This window comes from Anomaloglossus baeobatrachus, unplaced genomic scaffold, assembly GCF_048569485.1.
Source record: "Anomaloglossus baeobatrachus isolate aAnoBae1 unplaced genomic scaffold, aAnoBae1.hap1 Scaffold_445, whole genome shotgun sequence".
Classification (NCBI taxonomy): Eukaryota; Metazoa; Chordata; class Amphibia; order Anura; family Aromobatidae; genus Anomaloglossus; species Anomaloglossus baeobatrachus.
Window position 1 is genome coordinate 58,584 of NW_027443787.1, and position 27,554 is coordinate 86,137.

General features: G+C 51.2%; 1 protein-coding gene across 1 annotated transcript in view; it reads right to left on the reverse strand.

The window, feature by feature from the left end:
- Positions 1-27,554, reverse strand: part of LOC142279934 (chordin-like protein 2) — a 131,156-nt gene that overhangs the window by 51,057 nt on the left and 52,545 nt on the right. The window contains exons 3-6 of the mRNA XM_075332718.1: positions 24,934-25,030; positions 24,448-24,590; positions 22,146-22,239; positions 20,439-20,494 (exon numbers count right to left, since the gene is read on the reverse strand). Coding sequence (XP_075188833.1) covers positions 20,439-20,494; positions 22,146-22,239; positions 24,448-24,590; positions 24,934-25,030 — 390 coding nt within the window. The remainder of the gene's footprint in view (positions 1-20,438; positions 20,495-22,145; positions 22,240-24,447; positions 24,591-24,933; positions 25,031-27,554) is intronic.

Genomic DNA, 27,554 nt, shown 5'->3' on the forward strand with positions numbered 1-27,554 from the left:
CCCATTCTTCTGCACACACTCCTCACATCCTGTATGGAGACACTAGTCGCCTGCATTGCTCAGGTGAATTTTGGTCCATTCTTCCGCACACACTCCTCACATCCTGTATGGAGACACTAGTCGCCTGCATTGCTCAGGTGGATTTTGTCCCATTCTTCCGCACACACTCCTCACATCCTGTATGGAGACACTAGTCACCTGCATTGCTCAGGTGGATTTTGGTCCATTCTTCCGCACACATTCCTCACATCCTGTATGGAGACACTAGTCACCTGCATTGCTCAGGTGGATTTTTGCTCATTCTTCCACACACAGTCCTCACATCCTGTATGGAGACACTAGTCGCCTGCATTGCTCAGGTGGAGTTTGGTCCATTCTTCCACACACACTCCTCACATCCTGTATGGAGACACTAGTCACCTGCATTGCTCAGGTGGATTTTGGCCCATTCTTCTGCACACACTCCTCACATCCTGTATGGAGACACTAGTCGCCTGCATTGCTCAGGTGGATTTTGGTCCATTCTTCCGTACACACTCCTCACATTCTGTATGGAGATACTAGTCGCCTGCATTGCTCAGGTGGATTTTGGCCCATTATTCCACACACACTCCTCACATCCTGTATGGAGACACTGGTCGCCTGCATTGCTCAGGTGGATTTTGGCCCATTCTTCCGCACACACTCCTCACATCCTGTATGGAGACCCTAGTCATCTGCATTGCTCAGGTGGATTTTGGCCCATTCTTCCGCACACACTCCTCACATCCTGTATGGAGACACTAGTCACCTGCATCGCTCAGGTGGATTTTGGCCCATTCTTCCGCACACACTCCTCACATCCTGTATGGAGACACTAGTCGCTTGCATTGCTCAGGTGGATTTTGGCCCATTCTTCCGCACACACTCCTCACATCCTGTATGGAGACACTAGTCACCTGCATTGCTCAGGTGGAGTTTGGTCCATTCTTCCGCACACACTCCTCACATCCTGTATGGAGACACTAGTCCCTGCATTGCTCAGGTGGATTTTGGCCCATTCTTCTGCACACACTCCTCACATCCTGTATGGAGACACTAGTCGCCTGCATTGCTCAGGTGGATTTTGGTCCATTCTTCCACACACACTCCTCACATCCTGTATGGAGACACTAGTCGCCTGCATTGCTCAGGTGGATTTTGGCCCATTATTCCACACACACTCCTCACATCCTGTATGGAGACACTGGTCGCCTGCATTGCTCAGGTGGATTTTGGCCCATTCTTCCGCACACACTCCTCACATCCTGTATGGAGACCCTAGTCATCTGCATTGCTCAGGTGGATTTTGGCCCATTCTTCCGCACACACTCCTCACATCCTGTATGGAGACACTAGTCAACTGCATTGCTCAAGTGGATTTTGGCCCATTCTTCTGCACACACACTCCTCACATCCTGTATGGAGACACTAGTCGCCTGTATTGCTCAGGTGGATTTTGGCCCATTCTTCCGCACACACTCCTCACATCCTGTATGGAGACACTAGTCGCCTGCATTGCTCAGGTGGATTTTGGCCCATTATTCCACACACACTCCTCACATCCTGTATGGAGACACTAGTCACCTGCATTGCTCAGGTGGAGTTTGGTCCATTCTTCCGCACACACTCCTCACATCCTGTATGGAGACACTAGTCGCCTGCATTGCTCAGGTGGATTTTGGCCCATTCTTCTGCACACACTCCTCACATCCTGTATGGAGACACTAGTCGCCTGCATTGCTCAGGTGGATTTTGGTCCATTCTTCCACACACACTCCTCACATCCTGTATGGAGACATTAGTCGCCTGCATTGCTCAGGTGGATTTTGGCCCATTATTCCACACACACTCCTCACATCCTGTATGGAGACACTGGTCGCCTGCATTGCTCAGGTGGATTTTGGCCCATTCTTCCGCACACACTCCTCACATCCTGTATGGAGACCCTAGTCATCTGCATTGCTCATGTGGGATTTTGGCCCATTCTTCCGCACACACTCCTCACATCCTGTATGGAGCCACTAGTCACCTGCATTGCTCAGGTGGATTTTGGCCCATTCTTCTGCACACACACTCCTCACATCCTGTATGGAGACACTAGTCACCTGCATTGCTCAGGTGGATTTTGGTCCATTCTTCCGCACACACACTCCTCACATCCTGTATGGAGACACTGGTCACATGTATTGCTCAGGTGGGATTTTGGCCCATTCTTCCGCACACACTCCTCACATCCTGTATGGAGACACTAGTCACCTGCATTGCTCAGGTGGATTTTGGCCCATTCTTCCGCACACACTCCTCACATCCTGTATGGAGACACTAGTCGCCTGCATTGCTCAGGTGGATTTTGGCCCATTCTTCCACACACACTCCTCACATCCTGTATGGAGACACTAGTCGCCTGCATTGCTCAGGTGGATTTTGGCCCATTCTTCCGCACACACTCCTCACATCCTGTATGGAGACACTAGTCGCCTGCATTGCTCAGGTGGATTTTGGCCCATTCTTCCGCACACACTCCTCACATCCTGTATGGAGACACTAGTCGCCTGCATTGCTCAGGTGGATTTTGGTCCATTTTTCTGCACACACTCTTCACATCCTGTATGGAGACACTGGTCACCTGCATTGCTCAGGTGGATTTTGGCCCATTCTTCCGCACACACTCCTCACATCCTGTATGGAGACACTAGTCGCCTGCATTGCTCAGGTGGATTTTGGCCCATTCTTCCGCACACACACTCCTCACATCCTGTATGGAGACACTAGTCGCCTACATTGCTCAGGTGGATTTTGGTCCATTCTTCCGCACACACTCCTCACATCCTGTATGGAGACACTAGTCTCCTGCATTGCTCAGGTGGATTTTGGCCCATTCTTCCGCACACACTCCTCACATCCTGTATGGAGACACTAGTCGCCTGCATTGCTCAGGTGGATTTTGGCTCATTCTTCCGCACACACTCCTCACATCCTGTATGGAGACACTAGTCACCTGCATTGCTCAGGTGGATTTTGGCCCATTCTTCTGCACACACTCCTCACATCCTGTATGGAGACACTAGTCACCTGCATTGCTCAGGTTGATTTGGCCCATTCTTCCGCACACACTCCTCACATCCTGTATGGAGACACTAGTCGCCTGCATTGCTCAGGTTGATTTGGCCCATTCTTCCGCACACACTCCTCACATCCTGTATGGAGACACTAGTCACCTGCATTGCTCAGGTGGATTTTGGCCATTCTTCCGCACACGCTCCTCACATCCTGTATGGAGACACTAGTCGCTTGCATTGTTCAGGTGGATTTTGGCCCATTCTTCCACACACACTCCTCACATCCTGTATGGAGACACTAGTCACCTGCATTGCTCAGGTGGATTTTGGCCCATTCTTCCGCACACACTCCTCACATCCTTGAATGGAGACACTAGTCGCCTGCATTGCTCAGGTGGATTTTGGCCCATTCTTCCACACACACTCCTCACATCCTGTATGGAGACACTAGTCGCCTGCATTGCTCAGGTGGATTTTGGCCATTCTTCCACACACACTCCTCACATCCTGTATGGAGACACTAGTCACCTGCATTGCTCAGGTGGATTTTGGCCATTCTTCCACACACACTCCTCACATCCTGTATGGAGACACTAGTCGCCTGCATTGCTCAGGTGGATTTTGGTCCATTCTTCCGCACACACTCCTCACATCCTGTATGGAGACAATAGTCACCTGCATTGCTCAGGTGGATTTTGGCCCATTCTTCCACACACACTCCTCACATCCTGTATGGAGACACTAGTCGCCTGCATTGCTCAGGTGGATTTTGGTCCATTCTTCCGCACACACTCCTCACATCCTGTATGGAGACACTAGTCGCCTGCATTGCTCAGGTGGATTTTGGCCCATTCTTCCGCACACACTCCTCACACCCTGTATGGAGACACTAGTCGCCTGCATTGCTCAGGTGGATTTTGGCTCATTCTTCCGCACACACTCCTCACATCCTGTATGGAGACACTAGTCGCCTGCATTGCTCAGGTGGATTTTGGCCCATTCTTCCACACACACTCCTCACATCCTGTATGGAGACACTAGTCACCTGCATTGCTCAGGTGGATTTTGGCCCATTCTTCCGCACACACTCCTCACATCCTGTATGGAGACACTGGTCACCTGCATTGCTCAGGTGGATTTTGGTCCATTCTTCCGCACACACTCCTCACATCCTGTATGGAGACACTAGTCGCCTGCATTGCTCAGGTGGATTTTGGTCCATTCTTCCGCACACACTCCTCACATCCTGTATGGAGCCACTAGTCGCCTGCATTGCTCATGTGGATTTTGGTCCATTCTTCCGCACACACTCCTCACATCCTGTATGGAGACAATAGTCACCTGCATTGCTCAGGTGGATTTTGGCCCATTCTTCCACACACACTCCTCACATCCTGTATGGAGACACTAGTCGCCTGCATTGCTCAGGTGGATTTTGGCCCATTCTTCCGCACACACTCCTCACATCCTGTATGGAGACACTAGTCGCCTGCATTGCTCAGGTGGATTTTGTCCCATTCTTCCGCACACACTCCTCACATCCTGTATGGAGACACTAGTCGCCTGCATTGCTCAGGTGGATTTTGGCCCATTCTTCCGCACACACTCCTCACATCCTGTATGGAGACACTAGTCGCCTGCATTGCTCAGGTGGATTTTGGCCATTCTTCCGCACACACTCCTCACATCCTGTATGGAGACACTAGTCACCTGCATTGCTCAGGTGGATTTTGGCCCATTCTTCCACACACTCCTCACATCCTGTATGGAGACACTAGTCCCTGCATTGCTCAGGTGGATTTTGGCCCATTCTTCCGCACACACTCCTCACATCCTGTATGGAGACACTAGTCACCTGCATTGCTCAGGTGGATTTTGGCCCATTCTTCCACACACTCCTCACATCCTGTATGGAGACACTAGTCACCTGCATTGCTCAGGTGGATTTTGGCCCATTCTTCCGCACACACTCCTCACATCCTGTATGGAGACACTAGTGGCCTGCATTGCTCAGGTGGATTTTGGCCCATTCTTCCACACACACTCCTCACATCCTGTATGGAGACACTAGTCACCTGCATTGCTCAGGTGGATTTTGGCCCATTCTTCCGCACACACTCCTCACATCCTGTATGGAGACACTAGTCGCCTGCATTGCTCAGGTGGATTTTGGCCCATTCTTCCACACACACTCCTCACATCCTGTATGGAGACACTAGTCGCCTGCATTGCTCAGGTGGATTTTGGCCCATTCTTCCGCACACACTTCTCACATCCTGTATGGAGACAATAGTCACCTGCATTGCTCAGGTGGATTTTGGCCCATTCTTCCACACACACTCCTCACATCCTGTATGGAGACACTAGTCGCCTGCATTGCTCAGGTGGATTTTGGCTCATTCTTCCGCACACACTCCTCACATCCTGTATGGAGACACTAGTCGCCTGCATTGCTCAGGTGGATTTTGGCCCATTCTTCCGCACACACTCCTCACATCCTGTATGGAGACACTAGTCGCCTGCATTGCTCAGGTGGATTTTGGCCCATTCTTCCACACACACTCCTCACATCCTGTATGGAGACACTAGTCACCTGCATTGCTCAGGTGGATTTTGGCCCATTCTTCTGCACACACTCCTCACATCCTGTATGGAGACACTGGTCACCTGCATTGCTCAGGTGGATTTTGGTCCATTCTTCCGCACACACTCCTCACATCCTGTATGGAGACACTAGTCGCCTGCATTGCTCAGGTGGATTTTGGTCCATTCTTCCGCACACACTCCTCACATCCTGTATGGAGACAATAGTCACCTGCATTGCTCAGGTGGATTTTGGCCCATTCTTCCACACACACTCCTCACATCCTGTATGGAGACACTAGTCGCCTGCATTGCTCAGGTGGATTTTGGTCCATTCTTCCGCACACACTCCTCACATCCTGTATGGAGACACTAGTCGCCTGCATTGCTCAGGTGGATTTTGGCCCATTCTTCCGCACACACTCCTCACACCCTGTATGGAGACACTAGTCGCCTGCATTGCTCAGGTGGATTTTGGCTCATTCTTCCGCACACACTCCTCACATCCTGTATGGAGACACTAGTCGCCTGCATTGCTCAGGTGGATTTTGGCCCATTCTTCCACACACACTCCTCACATCCTGTATGGAGACACTAGTCACCTGCATTGCTCAGGTGGATTTTGGCCCATTCTTCCGCACACACTCCTCACATCCTGTATGGAGACACTGGTCACCTGCATTGCTCAGGTGGATTTTGGTCCATTCTTCCGCACACACTCCTCACATCCTGTATGGAGACACTAGTCGCCTGCATTGCTCAGGTGGATTTTGGTCCATTCTTCCGCACACACTCCTCACATCCTGTATGGAGCCACTAGTCGCCTGCATTGCTCATGTGGATTTTGGTCCATTCTTCCGCACACACTCCTCACATCCTGTATGGAGACAATAGTCACCTGCATTGCTCAGGTGGATTTTGGCCCATTCTTCCACACACACTTCTCACATCCTGTATGGAGACACTAGTCGCCTGCATTGCTCAGGTGGATTTTGGCCCATTCTTCCGCACACACTCTTCACATCCTGTATGGAGACACTAGTCGCCTGCATTGCTCAGGTGGATTTTGTCCCATTCTTCCGCACACACTCCTCACATCCTGTATGGAGACACTAGTCGCCTGCATTGCTCAGGTGGATTTTGGCCCATTCTTCCGCACACACTCCTCACATCCTGTATGGAGACACTAGTCGCCTGCATTGCTCAGGTGGATTTTGGCCCATTCTTCCGCACACACTCCTCACATCCTGTATGGAGACACTAGTCGCCTGCATTGCTCAGGTGGATTTTGGCCATTCTTCCACACACACTCCTCACATCCTGTATGGAGACACTAGTCGCCTGCATTGCTCAGGTGGATTTTGGTCCATTCTTCCGCACACACTCCTCACATCCTGTATGGAGACAATAGTCACCTGCATTGCTCAGGTGGATTTTGGCCCATTCTTCCACACACACTCCTCACATCCTGTATGGAGACACTAGTCGCCTGCATTGCTCAGGTGGATTTTGGTCCATTCTTCCGCACACACTCCTCACATCCTGTATGGAGACACTAGTCGCCTGCATTGCTCAGGTGGATTTTGGCCCATTCTTCCGCACACACTCCTCACACCCTGTATGGAGACACTAGTCGCCTGCATTGCTCAGGTGGATTTTGGCTCATTCTTCCGCACACACTCCTCACATCCTGTATGGAGACACTAGTCGCCTGCATTGCTCAGGTGGATTTTGGCCCATTCTTCCACACACACTCCTCACATCCTGTATGGAGACACTAGTCACCTGCATTGCTCAGGTGGATTTTGGCCCATTCTTCCGCACACACTCCTCACATCCTGTATGGAGACACTGGTCACCTGCATTGCTCAGGTGGATTTTGGTCCATTCTTCCGCACACACTCCTCACATCCTGTATGGAGCCACTAGTCGCCTGCATTGCTCATGTGGATTTTGGTCCATTCTTCCGCACACACTCCTCACATCCTGTATGGAGACAATAGTCACCTGCATTGCTCAGGTGGATTTTGGCCCATTCTTCCACACACACTCCTCACATCCTGTATGGAGACACTAGTCGCCTGCATTGCTCAGGTGGATTTTGGCCCATTCTTCCGCACACACTCCTCACATCCTGTATGGAGACACTAGTCACCTGCATTGCTCAGGTGGATTTTGGCCCATTCTTCCGCACACACTCCTCACATCCTGTATGGAGACACTAGTCGCCTGCATTGCTCAGGTGGATTTTGGCCCATTCTTCCGCACACACTCCTCACATCCTGTATGGAGACACTAGTCGCCTGCATTGCTCAGGTGGATTTTGGCCATTCTTCCGCACACACTCCTCACATCCTGTATGGAGACACTAGTCACCTGCATTGCTCAGGTGGATTTTGGCCCATTCTTCCACACACTCCTCACATCCTGTATGGAGACACTAGTCCCTGCATTGCTCAGGTGGATTTTGGCCCATTCTTCCGCACACACTCCTCACATCCTGTATGGAGACACTAGTCACCTGCATTGCTCAGGTGGATTTTGGCCCATTCTTCCACACACTCCTCACATCCTGTATGGAGACACTAGTCACCTGCATTGCTCAGGTGGATTTTGGCCCATTCTTCCGCACACACTCCTCACATCCTGTATGGAGACACTAGTGGCCTGCATTGCTCAGGTGGATTTTGGCCCATTCTTCCACACACACTCCTCACATCCTGTATGGAGACACTAGTCACCTGCATTGCTCAGGTGGATTTTGGCCCATTCTTCCGCACACACTCCTCACATCCTGTATGGAGACACTAGTCGCCTGCATTGCTCAGGTGGATTTTGGCCCATTCTTCCACACACACTCCTCACATCCTGTATGGAGACACTAGTCGCCTGCATTGCTCAGGTGGATTTTGGCCCATTCTTCCGCACACACTTCTCACATCCTGTATGGAGACAATAGTCACCTGCATTGCTCAGGTGGATTTTGGCCCATTCTTCCACACACACTCCTCACATCCTGTATGGAGACACTAGTCGCCTGCATTGCTCAGGTGGATTTTGGCCCATTCTTCCGCACACACTCCTCACATCCTGTATGGAGACACTAGTCGCCTGCATTGCTCAGGTGGATTTTGGCCCATTCTTCCACACACACTCCTCACATCCTGTATGGAGACACTAGTCACCTGCATTGCTCAGGTGGATTTTGGCCCATTCTTCTGCACACACTCCTCACATCCTGTATGGAGACACTGGTCACCTGCATTGCTCAGGTGGATTTTGGTCCATTCTTCCGCACACACTCCTCACATCCTGTATGGAGACACTAGTCGCCTGCATTGCTCAGGTGGATTTTGGTCCATTCTTCCGCACACACTCCTCACATCCTGTATGGAGACACTAGTCACCTGCATTGCTCAGGTGGATTTTGGCCCATTCTTCTGCACACACTCCTCACATCCTGTATGGAGACACTAGTCGCCTGCATTGCTCAGGTGGATTTTGGCTCATTCTTCCGCACACACTCCTCACATCCTGTATGGAGACACTAGTCACCTGCATTGCTCAGGTGGATTTTGGCCCATTCTTCCGCACACACTCCTCACATCCTGTATGGAGACACTAGTCGCCTGCATTGCTCAGGTGGATTTTGGCCCATTCTTCCACACACACTCCTCACATCCTGTATGGAGACACTAGTCACCTGCATTGCTCAGGTGGATTTTGGCCCATTCGTCTGCACACACTCCTCACATCCTGTATGGAGACACTGGTCACCTGCATTGCTCAGGTGGATTTTGGTCCATTCTTCCACACACACTCCTCACAATTTTGTATGGAGACACTAGTCACCTGCATTGCTCAGGTGGATTTTGGCCCATTCTTCTGCACACACTCCTCACATCCTGTATGGAGACACTAGTCGCCTGCATTGCTCAGGTGGATTTTGGCTCATTCTTCCGCACACACTCCTCACATCCTGTATGGAGACACTAGTCACCTGCATTGCTCAGGTGGATTTTGGCCCATTCTTCCGCACACACTCCTCACATCCTGTATGGAGACACTAGTCGCCTGCATTGCTCAGGTGGATTTTGGCCCATTCTTCCACACACACTCCTCACATCCTGTATGGAGACACTAGTCACCTGCATTGCTCAGGTGGATTTTGGCCCATTCTTCTGCACACACTCCTCACATCCTGTATGGAGACACTGGTCACCTGCATTGCTCAGGTGGATTTTGGTCCATTCTTCCGCACACACTCCTCACATCCTGTATGGAGACACTAGTCACCTGCATTGCTCAGGTGGATTTTGGCCCATTCTTCCGCACACACTCCTCACATCCTGTATGGAGACACTAGTCGCCTGCATTGCTCAGGTGGATTTTGGTCCATTCTTCCGCACACACTCCTCACATCCTGTATGGAGACAATAGTCACCTGCATTGCTCAGGTGGATTTTGGCCCATTCTTCCACACACACTCCTCACATCCTGTATGGAGACACTAGTCGCCTGCATTGCTCAGGTGGATTTTGGCCCATTCTTCCGCACACACTCCTCACATCCTGTATGGAGACACTAGTCGCCTGCATTGCTCAGGTGGATTTTGGCCATTCTTCCGCACACACTCCTCACATCCTGTATGGAGACACTAGTCACCTGCATTGCTCAGGTGGATTTTGGTCCATTCTTCCACACACACTCCTCACATCCTGTATGGAGACACTAGTCACCTGCATTGCTCAGGTGGATTTTGGCCCATTCTTCCGCACACACTCCTCACATCCTGTATGGAGACACTAGTCGCCTGCATTGCTCAGGTGGATTTTGGCCCATTCTTCCGCACACACACTTCTCACATCCTGTATGGAGACACTAGTTGCCTGCATTGCTCAGGTGGATTTTGGCCCATTCTTCCACACACACTCCTCACATCCTGTATGGAGACACTAGTCACCTGCATTGCTCAGGTGGATTTTGGCCCATTCTTCCGCACACACTCCTCACATCCTGTATGGAGACACTAGTCGCCTGCATTGCTCAGGTGGATTTTGGCCCATTCTTCCGCACACACACTTCTCACATCCTGTATGGAGACACTAGTTGCCTGCATTGCTCAGGTGGATTTTGGCCCATTCTTCCACACACACTCCTCACATCCTGTATGGAGACACTAGTCACCTGCATTGCTCAGGTGGATTTTGGCCCATTCTTCCACACACTCCTCACATCCTGTATGGAGACACTAGTCCCTGCATTGCTCAGGTGGATTTTGGTCCATTCTTCCGCACACACTCCTCACATCCTGTATGGAGACACTAGTCACCTGCATTGCTCAGGTGGATTTTGGCCCATTCTTCCACACACACTCCTCACATCCTGTATGGAGACACTAGTCGCCTGCATTGCTCAGGTGGATTTTGGCCATTCTTCCGCACACACTCCTCACATCCTGTATGGAGACACTAGTCACCTGCATTGCTCAGGTGGATTTTGGCCATTCTTCCGCACACACTCCTTACATCCTGTATGGAGACACTAGTCATCTGCATTGCTCAGGTGGATTTTGGCCCATTCTTCCGCACACACTCCTCACATCCTGTATGGAGACACTAGTCACCTGCATTGCTCAGGTGGATTTTGGTCCATTCTTCCGCACACTCTCCTCACATCCTGTATGGAGACACTGGTCGCCTGCATTGCTCAGGTGGATTTTGGCCCATTCTTCCACACACTCCTCACATCCTGTATGGAGACACTAGTCGCCTGCATTGCTCAGGTGGATTTTGGCCCATTCTTCCGCACACACTCCTCACATCCTGTATGGAGACACTAGTCATCTGCATTGCTCAGGTGGATTTTGGCCCATTCTTCCGCACACACTCCTCACATCCTGTATGGAGACACTAGTCGCCTGCATTGCTCAGGTGGATTTTGGCCCATTCTTCCGCACACACTCCTCACATTCTGTATGGAGACGCTAGTCACCTGCATTGCTCAGGTGGATTTTGGTCCATTCTTCTGCACACACTCCTCACATTCTGTATGGAGACACTAGTCACCTGCATTGCTCAGGTGGATTTTGGCCCATTCTTTCGCACACACTCCTCACATCCTGTATGGAGACACTAGTCGCCTGCATTGCTCAGGTGGATTTTGTCCATTCTTCCACACACACTCCTCACATCCTGTATGGAGACACTAGTCGCCTGCATTGCTCAGGTGGATTTTGGCCCATTCTTCTGCACACACTCCTCACATCCTGTATGGAGACACTAGTCATCTGCATTGCTCAGGTGGATTTTGGCCCATTCTTCCGCACACACTCCTCACATCCTGTATGGAGACACTAGTCGCCTGCATTGCTCAGGTGGATTTTGGCCCATTCTTCCGCACACACTCCTCACATCCTGTATGGAGACACTAGTCGCCTGCATTGCTCAGGTGGATTTTGGCCCATTCTTCCGCACATACTCCTCACATCCTGTATGGAGACACTAGTCGCTTGCATTGCTCAGGTGGATTTTGGCCCATTCTTCCGCACACACTCCTCACATCCTGTATGGAGACACTAGTCACCTGCATTGCTCAGGTAGATTTTGGCCCATTCTTCCGCACACACTCCTCACTTCCTGTATGGCGACACTAGTCACCTGCATTGCTCAGGTGGATTTTGGTCCATTCTTCCGCACACACTCCTCACATCCTGTATGGAGACACTAGTCGCCTGCATTGCTCAGGTGGATTTTGGCCCATTCTTCCTCACACACTCCTGACATCCTGTATGGAGACACTAGTCGCCTGCATTGCTCAGGTGGATTTTGGCCCATTCTTCCACACACACTCCTCACATCCTGTATGGAGACACTAGTCGTCTGCATTGCTCAGGTGGATTTTGGCCCATTCTTCCTCACACACTCCTGACATCCTGTATGGAGACACTAGTCGCCTGCATTGCTCAGGTGGATTTTGGCCCATTCTTCCGCACACACTCCTCACATCCTGTATGGAGAAACTAGTCGCCTGCATTGCTCAGGTGGATTTTGGCCCATTCTTCCGCACACACACTCCTCACATCCTGTATGGAGACACTAGTCGCCTGCATTGCTCAGGTGGATTTTGGCCCATTCTTCTGCACACACTCCTCACATCCTGTATGGAGACACTAGTCGCCTGCATTGCTCAGGTGGATTTTGGCCATTCTTCCGCACACACTCCTCACATCCTGTATGGAGACATTAGTCACCAGCATTGCTCAGGTGGATTTTGGCCATTCTTCCGCACACACTCCTCACATCCTGTATGGAGACACTAGTCACCTGCATTGCTCAGGTGGATTTTGCCCCATTCTTCTGCACACACTCCTCACATCCTGTATGGAGACACTAGTCGCCTGCATTGCTCAGGTGGATTTTGGCCCATTCTTCCGCACACACTCCTCACATCCTGTATGGAGACACTAGTCGCCTGCATTGCTCAGGTGGATTTGGCCCATTCTTCCGCACACACTCCTCACATCCTGTATGGAGACACTAGTCGCCTGCATTGCTCAGGTGGGATTTTGGCCCATTCTTCCGCACACACTCCTCACATCCTGTGTGGAGACACTAGTCGCCTGCATTGCTCAGGTGGATTTTGGTCCATTCTTCCGCACACACTCCTCACATCCTGTATGGAGACACTAGTCGCCTGCATTGCTCAGGTGGATTTTGGGCCATTCTTCTGCACACACTCCTCACATCCTGTATGGAGACACTAGTCACCTGCATTGCTCAGGTGGATTTTGGCCCATTCGTCTGCACACACTCCTCACATCCTGTATGGAGACACTGGTCACCTGCATTGCTCAGGTGGATTTTGGTCCATTCTTCCACACACACTCCTCACAATTTTGTATGGAGACACTAGTCACCTGCATTGCTCAGGTGGATTTTGGCCCATTCTTCTGCACACACTCCTCACATCCTGTATGGAGACACTAGTCGCCTGCATTGCTCAGGTGGATTTTGGCTCATTCTTCCGCACACACTCCTCACATCCTGTATGGAGACACTAGTCACCTGCATTGCTCAGGTGGATTTTGGCCCATTCTTCCGCACACACTCCTCACATCCTGTATGGAGACACTAGTCGCCTGCATTGCTCAGGTGGATTTTGGCCCATTCTTCCACACACACTCCTCACATCCTGTATGGAGACACTAGTCACCTGCATTGCTCAGGTGGATTTTGGCCCATTCTTCTGCACACACTCCTCACATCCTGTATGGAGACACTGGTCACCTGCATTGCTCAGGTGGATTTTGGTCCATTCTTCCGCACACACTCCTCACATCCTGTATGGAGACACTAGTCGCCTGCATTGCTCAGGTGGATTTTGGTCCATTCTTCCGCACACACTCCTCACATCCTGTATGGAGACAATAGTCACCTGCATTGCTCAGGTGGATTTTGGCCCATTCTTCCACACACACTCCTCACATCCTGTATGGAGACACTAGTCGCCTGCATTGCTCAGGTGGATTTTGGCCCATTCTTCCGCACACACTCCTCACATCCTGTATGGAGACACTAGTCGCCTGCATTGCTCAGGTGGATTTGGCCCATTCTTCCGCACACACTCCTCACATCCTGTATGGAGACACTAGTCGCCTGCATTGCTCAGGTGGATTTTGGCCATTCTTCCGCACACACTCCTCACATCCTGTATGGAGACACTAGTCACCTGCATTGCTCAGGTGGATTTTGGTCCATTCTTCCACACACACTCCTCACATCCTGTATGGAGACACTAGTCACCTGCATTGCTCAGGTGGATTTTGGCCCATTCTTCCGCACACACTCCTCACATCCTGTATGGAGACACTAGTCGCCTGCATTGCTCAGGTGGATTTTGGCCCATTCTTCCGCACACACACTTCTCACATCCTGTATGGAGACACTAGTTGCCTGCATTGCTCAGGTGGATTTTGGCCCATTCTTCCACACACACTCCTCACATCCTGTATGGAGACACTAGTCACCTGCATTGCTCATGTGGATTTTGGCCCATTCTTCCGCACACACTCCTCACATCCTGTATGGAGACACTAGTCGCCTGCATTGCTCAGGTGGATTTTGGCCCATTCTTCCGCACACACACTTCTCACATCCTGTATGGAGACACTAGTTGCCTGCATTGCTCAGGTGGATTTTGGCCCATTCTTCCACACACACTCCTCACATCCTGTATGGAGACACTAGTCACCTGCATTGCTCAGGTGGATTTTGGCCCATTCTTCCGCACACACTCCTCACATCCTGTATGGAGACACTAGTCACCTGCATTGCTCAGGTGGATTTTGGCCCATTCTTCCACACACTCCTCACATCCTGTATGGAGACACTAGTCACCTGCATTGCTCAGGTGGATTTTGGCCATTCTTCCGCACACACTCCTTACATCCTGTATGGAGACACTAGTCATCTGCATTGCTCAGGTGGATTTTGGCCCATTCTTCCGCACACACTCCTCACATCCTGTATGGAGACACTAGTCACCTGCATTGCTCAGGTGGATTTTGGTCCATTCTTCCGCACACTCTCCTCACATCCTGTATGGAGACACTGGTCGCCTGCATTGCTCAGGTGGATTTTGGCCCATTCTTCCACACACTCCTCACATCCTGTATGGAGACACTAGTCGCCTGCATTGCTCAGGTGGATTTTGGCCCATTCTTCCGCACACACTCCTCACATCCTGTATGGAGACACTAGTCATCTGCATTGCTCAGGTGGATTTTGGCCCATTCTTCCGCACACACTCCTCACATCCTGTATGGAGACACTAGTCGCCTGCATTGCTCAGGTGGATTTTGGCCCATTCTTCCGCACACACTCCTCACATCCTGTATGGAGACACTAGTCACCTGCATTGCTCAGGTGGATTTTGGCCCATTCTTCCACACACACTCCTCACATCCTGTATGGAGACACTAGTCGCCTGCATTGCTCAGGTGGATTTTGGCCCATTCTTCCGCACACACTCCTTACATCCTGTATGGAGACACTAGTCGCCTGCATTGCTCAGGTGGATTTTGGCCATTCTTCCGCACACACTCCTCACATCCTGTATGGAGACACTAGTCCCCTGCATTGCTCAGGTGGATTTTGGCCCATTCTTCTGCACACACTCCTCACATTCTGTATGGAGACGCTAGTCACCTGCATTGCTCAGGTGGATTTTGGTCCATTCTTCTGCACACACTCCTCACATTCTGTATGGAGACACTAGTCACCTGCATTGCTCAGGTGGATTTTGGCCCATTCTTTCGCACACACTCCTCACATCCTGTATGGAGACACTAGTCGCCTGCATTGCTCAGGTGGATTTTGTCCATTCTTCCACACACACTCCTCACATCCTGTATGGAGACACTAGTCGCCTGCATTGCTCAGGTGGATTTTGGCCCATTCTTCCGCACACACTCCTCACATCCTGTATGGAGACACTAGTCATCTGCATTGCTCAGGTGGATTTTGGCCCATTCTTCCGCACACACTCCTCACATCCTGTATGGAGACACTAGTCGCCTGCATTGCTCAGGTGGATTTTGGCCCATTCTTCCGCACACACTCCTCACATCCTGTATGGAGACACTAGTCGCCTGCATTGCTCAGGTGGATTTTGGCCCATTCTTCCGCACATACTCCTCACATCCTGTATGGAGACACTAGTCGCTTGCATTGCTCAGGTGGATTTTGGCCCATTCTTCCGCACACACTCCTCACATCCTGTATGGAGACACTAGTCACCTGCATTGCTCAGGTAGATTTTGGCCCATTCTTCCGCACACACTCCTCACATCCTGTATGGAGACACTAGTCGCCTGCATTGCTCAGGTGGATTTTGGCCCATTCTTCCTCACACACTCCTGACATCCTGTATGGAGACACTAGTCGCCTGCATTGCTCAGGTGGATTTTGGCCCATTCTTCCACACACACACTCCTCACATCCTGTATGGAGACACTAGTCGTCTGCATTGCTCAGGTGGATTTTGGCCCATTCTTCCTCACACACTCCTCACATCCTGTATGGAGACACTAGTCGCCTGCATTGCTCAGGTGGATTTTGGCCCATTCTTCCGCACACACTCCTCACATCCTGTATGGAGAAACTAGTCGCCTGCATTGCTCAGGTGGATTTTGGCCCATTCTTCCGCACACACACTCCTCACATCCTGTATGGAGACACTAGTCGCCTGCATTGCTCAGGTGGATTTTGGCCCATTCTTCTGCACACACTCCTCACATCCTGTATGGAGACACTAGTCGCCTGCATTGCTCAGGTGGATTTTGGCCATTCTTCCGCACACACTCCTCACATCCTGTATGGAGACACTAGTCACCTGCATTGCTCAGGTGGATTTTGCCCCATTCTTCTGCACACACTCCTCACATCCTGTATGGAGACACTAGTCGCCTGCATTGCTCAGGTGGATTTTGGCCCATTCTTCCGCACACACTCCTCACATCCTGTATGGAGACACTAGTCGCCTGCATTGCTCAGGTGGATTTGGCCCATTCTTCCGCACACACTCCTCACATCCTGTATGGAGACACTAGTCGCCTGCATTGCTCAGGTGGGATTTTGGCCCATTCTTCCGCACACACTCCTCACATCCTGTGTGGAGACACTAGTCGCCTGCATTGCTCAGGTGGATTTTGGTCCATTCTTCTGCACACACTCCTCACATCCTGTATGGAGACACTAGTCACCTGCATTGCTCAGGTGGATTTTGGTCCATTCTTCCGCACACACTCCTCACATCCTGTATGGAGACACTAGTCACCTGCATTGCTCAGGTGGATTTTGGACCATTCTTCCGCACACACACTCCTCACATCCTGTATGGAGACACTAGTCGCCTGCATTGCTCAGGTGGATTTTGGCCCATTCTTCCGCACACACTCCTCACATCCTGTATGGAGACACTAGTCACCTGCATTGCTCAGGTGGGATTTGGCCCATTCTTCCACACACACTCCTCACATCCTGTATGGAGACACTAGTCGCCTGCATTGCTCAGGTGGATTTTGGCCCATTCTTCCACACACACTCCTCACATCCTGTATGGAGACACTAGTCTCCTGCGTTGCTCAGGTGGATTTTGGCCCATTCTTCCGCACACACTCTTCACATCCTGTATGGAGACACTAGTCTCCTGCGTTGCTCAGGTGGATTTTGGACCATTCTTCCATACACACTCCTCACATCCTGTATGGAGACACTAGTCGCCTGCATTGCTCAGGTGGATTTTGGTCCATTCTTCTGCACACACTCCTCACATCCTGTATGGAGACACTAGTCGCCTGCATTGCTCAGGTGGATTTTGGTCCATTCTTCTGCACACACTCCTCACATCCTGTATGGAGACACTAGTCGCCTGCATTGCTCAGGTGGATTTTGGTCCATTCTTCTGCACACACTCCTCACATCCTGTATGGAGACACTAGTCGCCTGCATTGCTCAGGTGGATTTTGGTCCATTCTTCCGCACACACTCCTCACATCCTGTATGGAGACACTAGTCTCCTGCGTTGCTCAGGTGGATTTTGGCCCATTCTTCCGCACACACTCCTCACATCCTGTATGGAGACACTTGTCGCCTGCATTGCTCAGGTGGATTTTGGCCCATTCTTCCGCACACACTCCTCACATCCTGTATGGAGACACTAGTCACCTGCATTGCTCAGGTGGATTTTGGCCCATTCTTCTGCACACACTCCTCACATCCCGTATGGAGACACTAGTCGCCTGTATTGCTCAGGTGGATTTTGGCCCATTCTTCCGCACACACTCCTCACATCCTGCAGGTCCCGGCTTCTTCTATGACCTCTGAGCTTTACTTCCTTCTTTACATTTTCTATTGGATTCAGCTCCGGTGATCGGCTCGGCCATTCTAGCAGATTTATTTTCTTTCCTTGGACGTGTGTTTGGATCATTGTCTCGGTGAAATGTCCTCCCTCGTTCCATCTTCATCATCCTGGTAGATGACAGCAGATTTTTATCAGGAATGTCTCAGTACATTTGTCCATTCATCCTTCCTTCAATTACATGAAGTTTTCCAGTGCCGTCTGCTGAAAATCAGCCCCACACTATGATGTTCCCACCTCCACACCATTGGTATTTTTGGGGTGATTTGCCTTTTGATCTCCAAACCTGGTGTGTATTATGGCCTCCAAAGAGTTCAGTTTTGGTCTCATTTGACCAGACTATATTCTCCAGTATTTCACAGACTTGTCTAAATGTTGTCGATCCCAAACTTGAAACACTCTTGAACCTGCTTTTTCATCAGCAATGGAGTCTTACATCGTGAACGTGCATACAGGGGCGGGCATACAGGAGCATGCATAAAGGGGCGTGCATACAGGAGCGGGCATACAGGAGCGTGCATACAGGAGCGTGCATACAGGAGCGTGCATACAGGAGCGTGCATACAGGAGCGGGCATACAGGGGCAGGCATACAGGAGCAGGCATACCGGAGCGCGCATACCGGAGCGTGCATACCGGAGCGTGCATACAGGAGCGTGCATACAGGAGCGTGCATACAGGAGCGTGCATACAGGGGCGTGCATACAGGGGCGTGCATACAGGAGCGTGCATACCGGAGCGTGCATACAGGAGCGTGCATACAGGAGCGTGCATACAGGAACGTGCATACCGGGGCGTGCGTACAGGAGCGTGCATACAGGAGCGTGCATACAGGAGCGTGCATACAGGGGCGTGCATACAGGGGCGTGCATACAGGGGCGTGCATACAGGGGCGTGGATACAGGGGCGTGCATACAGGGGCGTGGATACAGGGGCGTGGATACAGGGGCATGGATACCGGAGCGTGCATACCGGAGCGTGCATACAGGGGCGTGCATACAGGAGCGTGCATACCGGGGCGTGCATACAGGGGCGTGCATACAGGGACGTGCATACCGGAGCGTGCATACCGGAGCGTGCATACCGGAGCGTGCATACAGAAGCGTGCATGTAAGCTATGAAGGGGGAGCGCATTGCATATTGTTTTCTGTGATGATTCTGTGTTGATTCCAGGTCTTTCTCTAGTTCTCCACATGAGTCCTCGGCTCTTGGACAACTCTTCTGATATTTCTTTTCACTCTTGTCTGAAATCCTGCGGAGAGCTCCCAGTCATGGCCGGTCTATGGTTAAATGATAATCTTTCCGCTTCTGGATTATGGCCCAAACAGAGCTCACTGGAGCCTTCAGTAGTTTAGAAATCCTTCTGTAACCAATGCCAATTGTTTTGCAACAATAACTTTGTGAAGGTTGTGAGACAGCTCACTGGTTTTACCCATCCTGAGATGTTTCTTGTGAGGCACCTTGGTAATGAGACACCTTTTTATCAGCATCAGATGAACCAGCTATCATTTTTACTGAGTGGCAGGATTGCTTTCTAATTACTGACAGATTTCAGCCAGTGTCCGGACTTTCAATGGATTTTTGCACCTCTCTTCATGGGTTCAGTAGTTTTTCACTGTGTTATTTCTCATTATTACACTTCACTAATTTATGAACATCTATGGTTCACTTTCTCTGCCTGTGTGCATTGGATGGGTTGTTACCGACATATGGTGAGAAATTCATGTCAATAGCAGCTTTAGAACTATATTTACTTAGAAAATTGGTGACGTGTTCAATACTTATTTCCCCCGCTGTATATGTGTGGTCAGAACATGCATGACGATATACAAGGAATAGAGCAGAATTCACGTACCACACCTCGGTTTAACTGCAGCGGTTCTTCCTCCATCGAACGATCGTATGACCCGTCTGAAAAACACAAGTCACAGTGAAAGCTGCACCGTGCTGCCAAATCTTAGTCTAGAATGTACTCTGCATATTATGAGGTTCTGCAGCAGCTGAGTGCTATATTCTTCTATTCTTCAGCAACTGAGGTGTGTAGTATGAGGTTCTGCAGCAGCTGAGTATAATATAAGGTTCTGCAGAAGCTGAGGAGTGTAGTACAAAGTTCTGCAGCATCTGCAGTGTGTAATATAAGGTTCTGCAGCAGCTGAGGTGTAGAATGAGGTTCTACAGCAGCTGAGGTGTGTAGTATGAGATTCTGCAGCAGCTCTGATGTACCATAAGGTTGTGTAGTAGCTGCGGTGTAGTAGGAGGTTCTGCAGGAGCTGCAGTGTAGTATGAGGTTCTGCAGCAGCAGCGGTGTAGTAGGAGATTCAGCAGGAGCTGCGGTGTAGTATGAGGTTCTGCAGCAGCAGCGGTGTAGTATGAGGTTCTGCAGCAGCTGCGTTGTAGTATGAAGTTCTGCAGCAGCTGCGCTGTATGAGGTTCTGCAGCAGCTGTGGTGTAGTATGAGGTTGTGCAGCAGCTGTGGTGTAGTATGAGGTTCTGCAGCAGCTGCGCTGTATGAGGTTGTGCAGCAGCTGTGGTGTAGTATGAGGTTCTGCAGCAGCTGTGGTGTAGTATGAGGTTCTGAAGCAGCTGCGGTGTAGTATGAAGTTCTGCAGCAGCAGCGGTGTAGTATGAGGTTGTGCAGCAGCTGTGGTGTAGTATGAGGTTCTGCATCAGCTGCGCTGTATGAGGTTGTGCAGCAGCTGTGGTGTAGTATGAGGTTCTGAAGCAGCTGCGGTGTAGTATGAGGTTCTGCAGCAGTGGTGTAGTATGAGGTTCTGCAGCAGTGGTGTAGTATGAGGTTCTGCAGCAGTGGTGTAGTATGAGGTTGTGCAGCAGCTGCAGTGTAGTCTGAGGTTGTGCAGCAGCTGCAGTGTAGTATGAGGCTCTGAAGCAGCTGCGGTGTAGTATGAGGCTCTGAAGCAGCTGCAGTGTAGTATGAGGCTCTGAAGCAGCTGCGGTGTAGTATGAGGTTCTGAAGCAGCTGTGGTGTAGTATGAGGTTCTGAAGCAGCTGCGGTGTAGTATGAGGTTCTGAAGCAGCTGCGGTGTAGTATGAGGTTCTGAAGCAGCTGCGGTGTAGTATGAGGTTCTGAAGCAGCTGCGGTGTAGTATGAGGTTCTGAAGCAGCTGCGGTGTAGTATGAGGTTGTGCAGCAGCTGTGGTGTAGTATGAGGTTCTGCAGCAGCTGCGGTGTAGTATGAGGTTCTGCAGCAGCTGCGGTGTAGTATGAGGTTCTGCAGCAGCTGCGGTGTAGTATGAGGTTCTGAAGCAGCTGTGGTGTAGTATGAGGTTCTGCAGCTGCAGTGTAGTATGAGGTTCTGCAGCAGTGGTGTAGTATGAGGTTGTGCAGCAGCTGCGGTGTAGTATGAGGTTCTGCAGCTGCAGTGTAGTATGAGGTTCTGCAGCAGTGGTGTAGTATGAGGTTGTGCAGCAGCTGTGGTGTAGTATGAGGTTCTGCAGCAGCTGCGCTGTAGTATGAGGTTGTGCAGCAGCTGCGGTGTAGTGTGAGGTTGTGCAGCAGCTGCGGTGTAGTATGAGGTTGTGCAGCAGCTGCGGCGTGTCCTTACCTCGGCACACTGGGCAGCAGGAGTCCGGTACGGTCAGTGGGGAGGAGCAGACCAGCTCCGGACAGGTCACCAGGCCGCAGTAAATCTGCCCGTCCTGAATCACAGGAGATCTCGTTAGGATACTGCACAATTCTCTACAAGATCTCTGCTTCCTGTCAGTGAGTGGAAACTTTGCTGATAAGAGGGAGAAAATGTTTGCAAACCTTTCACTGCTCACAGAGGAGTGTTTGTTACAATTGTATCCAGTCTGTAGAATCCTCTATGAACCCGGACTCCAGACTGATACATTGTAACAAACCCCGAGCTATGAAAAGTGTCAGATCTCAGCCTCTAAATGCCAGCAATGAGCGATCACATTACTGACAGCAAGCAGAGGTCCTAACATAGCCAGCAATGAACGATCACATTACTGACAGCAAGCAGAGGTCCTAACATAGCCAGCAATGAGCGATCACATTACTGACAGCAAGCAGAGGTCCTAACATAGCCAGCAATGAGCGATCACATTACTGACAGCAAGCAGAGGTCCTAACAGTCAGCAATGAGCGATCACATTTCTGACAGCAAGCAGAGGTCCTAATATAGCCAGAAATGAAATCAATAAATATACTGGAAGCTGAATATGGGGGACTTGCTCTGACCAGAGACCCCGCAGACCCGCTGGAGGGTAATGTGACCTGCGGACCCTTCCTCATCCCGGGGGGCCGAGCCGTGTGGACCCAGCGCTGTCACCTGATACACCGCCTCTCATTCTATATACAGTCAACATCACAGAAAAGACCACAAAAAAATCCCCCCAACGTAAAGCGCAGGCTTTCCGGGAGCAACGGGCGCTGCCAGGATCCCCCTCCTCCAACACTCAGGAGCACTGCTGCTGTGAACTACAACTCCCAGCAAGGAAGACAACCATCATTCTACAAGTGTCTGCATAGTTCCTCTGCTTGCTGTCAGTGAGTCTGAATACCCCCGTACAGGGCAGACACTTGTCACAGCTGAGGGTTTGTTACAGTTGCTTCCAGGGCAGACAATTCTGTTTGGACGGTTTGTTACAATGTATCGGTGCAGATAGGAGGAATCAGCCTGGATGCAGTGCAACAAACCCTCAGCTGTGAGTAGACCGCCAGTTGTACAGGATTAGAAAGCTATGGCTGCTTCCTTTCAGAAATAGCGCCCCCCCCCCCCGACCATAGGTTGTACCTGGTATTGCACCTCACTTCCATTCAATTTAGTGGGGCAGACACAGCAGGGGGTGACAAAAAAAACAAAAAACTCAGCCATGTTTTCCTAATAATAGACAATCCCTTTAATAGGTATGTTTCTATTCATTGACAGCAAGGTGAAGTACCTTCTATAAAAAGGTATCAGCATTCAAAGGGGGTCACAATAAGCAGGACCCCCTTTTATGTGACCACCCATCACAGCAGAGGAGGCAGGAGAGGTGCTGTTTTGGCAGCCCCCATGGTGAGGGGGGCTCATCTCCAGAACCCTCCATCCAGGGTGCTGAATTTGGGGTGCCAATAGCAGGGGTGGGGGGCTCATCTCCAGAACCCTCCAGCCCGGGTGCTGATTTAGGGGTCTCCATGGCCGGGGGAGAGAAGGGCACATCTCCAGAATCCCCCAAGCTGAGGGGCTGATTTTGGAGACCCATGGGTGAGGATGGGAGCTCATCTCCAGAAGCCTCCAGCCCAGGTGCTGATTTCGGGGTCCCCATGGCCGGGGATAGAGGTGGTGGGGGGGCTCATCTCCAGAAGCCTCCAGCCCAGGTGCTGATTTTGGGGTCCCCATGGCCGGGGATAGAGGTGGTGGGGGGGCTCATCTCCAGAAGCCTCCAGCCCAGGTGCTGATTTTGGGGTCCCCATGGCCGGGAATGGGGGGGCTCATCTCCAGAAGCCTCCAGCCCAGGTGCTGATTTCGGGGTCCCCATGGCCGGGGATAGAGGTGGTGGGGGGGGCTCATCTCCAGAAGCCTCCAGCCCAGGTGCTGATTTTAGGGTCCCCATGGCCGGGAATGGGGGGGGGCTCATCTCCAGAAGCCTCCAGCCCAGGTGCTGATTTCGGGGTCCCCATGGCCGGGGATAGAGGTGGGGGGGGGGCTCATCTCCAGAAGCCTCCAGCCCAGGTGCTGATTTCGGGGTCCCTATGGCCGGGAATGGGGGGGGGCTCATCTCCAGAAGCCTCCAGCGCAGGTGCTGATTTCGGGGTCCCTATGGCCAGGGATGGATTGGGGGGGGCTCATCTCCAGAAGCCTCCAGCGCAGGTGCTGATTTCGGGGGGCTCGTTCCCAGGATGCGGCGGTCACTCACCGAGCAGCTGCACTGCACGCACTGGTTGGACTGTCGGGACGGGAACAGCTCCTGGGTGGTGAACAGCTCGCCCTGCTGGTACGTGGTCCCGTTGTGTTGGCACACCTTCGGAGCCGCCCGCAGGCCAGAGGGGGGGTGCGTCTCTGCGGGATCAGACACACACGGAGATTACACACGTGACATGGACAAGACCTCTACTTGCTGTCAATGAACAGAAATAGGAACTCCGTCCAGACTTAATAGAATTGCTACAATTGTATCTAGTGTAGATGAAACCCCTCCGACTGATACATTGTAACAAACAATCAGCGGACAGAAGGATTGTCTACACCAGATACAACTGTAACAAATCCTCAGCCCTTCACCAGGTCACCATTCACTGACAGCAAGTAAGGTCATTACTGCACCTCATGCATCATGGATCTTAAATAATAAGGATTTGGGGGGCGTTCAGGCGGCTGTGATGTCCCTTGAAGGGTCACTTACCTACACATTTGGGGCAGCACTGCTGAGGGTCCGTGACAGTGTGGACGCAGTGCAGGACGGGACACTTGATTCTGTAGCAGCTGACGCTGCCGCCCTGCTGGAGGATAGAAGAAGTGCAGAGGATTATTCGAGGATTGTGCGGATTGGATACAATTGTAACACACAGGTTTCATCCTCTATAAACATTTCCATTCACTGACAGCAAGCTGGAGCTGAGCCGGGGTTACAGGACTGTCATTGTTTCCGGTCCTGCTTGCTGCCAGTGAATGGAAGTTTTCCTTCTGGGCGCTGCCACGTTGCCCGGCCGGTGCAGACAATGGCGCTGTGTTTGCCCGATTACGAGGCGGCCCTAATAAATGTGTCTGCGGGTGATGTCAGCGCCGTGTCTGGGGGGTACAGGAGTGTCCCCCGCCGCTCCCCCGGGGGAAGGTGGCCGCTCCGGTGTCATCGGCACGCGTGACGTTGGGAGACGCCGCTCTGCAGCTTATGAATGAGGCCTTGTTCGGTCCCTGGAGCCGGCCGTCGCTCCGGAGCAGCGCTCAATGGGATTAGGAACAAAAATGTTGTGGCTTGTAAAGGGACCGCGCCGCGAAACCCTCCACTGCAGACAAAGAATAGGGCAGTGTTAGTGCGCGCAGCCCCCCCTACCAGGACTGGGGGGGTTAACACCGTCACTGCCGGGAATGACAAGGATTCAATTACTTTTATGATAATTTTACTCATTGGAGAAAGTTGAGGCCAGTTCGGCCCCCTCAGGGGTGACGGCTTCCAAAATCAGTACCCCCTTCCCCCCGTGCACAGGTGCAGAGGACTACAACCCCCATCATTCTGGCTTGTATCTATGGCTGGAGAATGATGGCTGCCGGCCTCTGGCGCACAGACTGGGGTCGCCACAGGGGCAAAATGTGAATAATCCGGGGCGATGCCCCTGGACGTGTAACCGTGCGCCCCATATATCCGAGCGAGCGCCACTGTTACGTGTTTCGCCGTCAGCACTGCACTGATGCAGCTGGATCCGGTGCGGGAGAAGGGGCCGCAGACCACCCTGCGCCCTACGACACGGCACGGCGCCATCTGTGTCGCCACGCTCTGTGTGTATAAACTTCACTTTTGTGGGTGGTGCAAAGATGGCATCATTACTTGTAGGGCAGAAGTAATTAGGGGGCGCCATCACCTTTAAAGGGGGGTACTAATACTTTTTAAAGGGGTGGGTCAGGGGCTGCAATACTTGCTTTGTCCTGAGTGTTTGCAGTGCCATCGGCTGCTGATTTGTGCTCCCCGGCTACAGCGGGAAGGCTTGTGGGTTACTGGTCACCAGTCTCAGCTCGCTGGGTTGCAGCTGGAGGTTACTGGTTGTTGGTCATTGAGTTGGTTGCGGTTATCTTCTTGGTTGGAGACTTTGGTCACCAGCTCGAGACTGGTGGTTTCTATCCACTGGTTGGTTATTACTGCTGTAGATGCTCATTTTTTGGATTTTTTTGGTTCCAGGTTGCTGTTTTGGGGATACTTTCTTGTGGTTATCACCTACTCTTTGGTAGGTATCTGCACCTGGCCAGTCAATGATGATCAGTAACTATTTATTGCTTGGATATTACCAGTTACTCAATGGTTTCTACCTGCTGTTAGTTGCTGATTGTTGGGCACCAGTTGATAACTGGTGGCTTTTAGCTATTAGTTGGTGGTTATTAAATTCTCACTGAGGGGTATCAGGTACTTATTGGTAGCCCCCATCTACAAGGAGGTTGGTAATGTCATGTTTTGGTGGCTATCAGCTACTGGTTGGTGGCTTCTATCTACCGGTTGGTTTGTAACGCCATGTTTTGTTGGGTATCAGGTACTGGTTGGGGCCTTTTATATACCGCTTTGTTGGTAAGGCCATGTTTTGGTGAGTATCAGTTACTGCATGTTGCCTTTTATCTTCCGGTTGGTTGATAACGCCAATTTTTGGTGGGTATCAGCTACTGGTTGGTAAGTAACGCCATGTGTTGATGGGTATCAGGTCTGGATGGTGCCTTCTATCTACCGGTTGGTTGGTAACACCACGTTTCGGTGGGTATCAAGATATCAGTTGGTGGCTTCTATCTACTAGTTGGTTGGTAATGCCACATTTGGTGGGTATCAGTTACTGGTTGGTGGCTTCTATCTACCAGTTGGTTGGTAACGCCATGTTTTGATGGGTATCAGGTCTGGATGGTGCCTTCTATCTACCAGTTGGTTGGTAACACCATGATTTGATGGGTATCAGGTCTGGATGGTGCCTTCTATCTACCAGTTGGTTGGTAACACCATGATTTGATGGGTATCAGGTACTGGATGGTGCCTTCTATCTACCAGTTGGTTGGTAAAGCCACGTTTTGGTGGGTATTAAGATATTGGTTGGTGGCTTTTATCTACCGGTTGGTTGGTAACACCATGATTTGATGGGTATCAGGTACTGGATGGTGCCGTCTATCTAGCGGTTGGTAACTCAATGTTTTGGTGGGTATCAGCTACTGGTTGGTGCCTTCTATCTACCGGTTAGTAACATCACGTTTTGGTGAGTATCAGCCATTGATTGGTGGCTTCTATCTACTGGTTGGTTAACAACGCCATATCTCGGTGGGTATCAGGTACTACTTGGT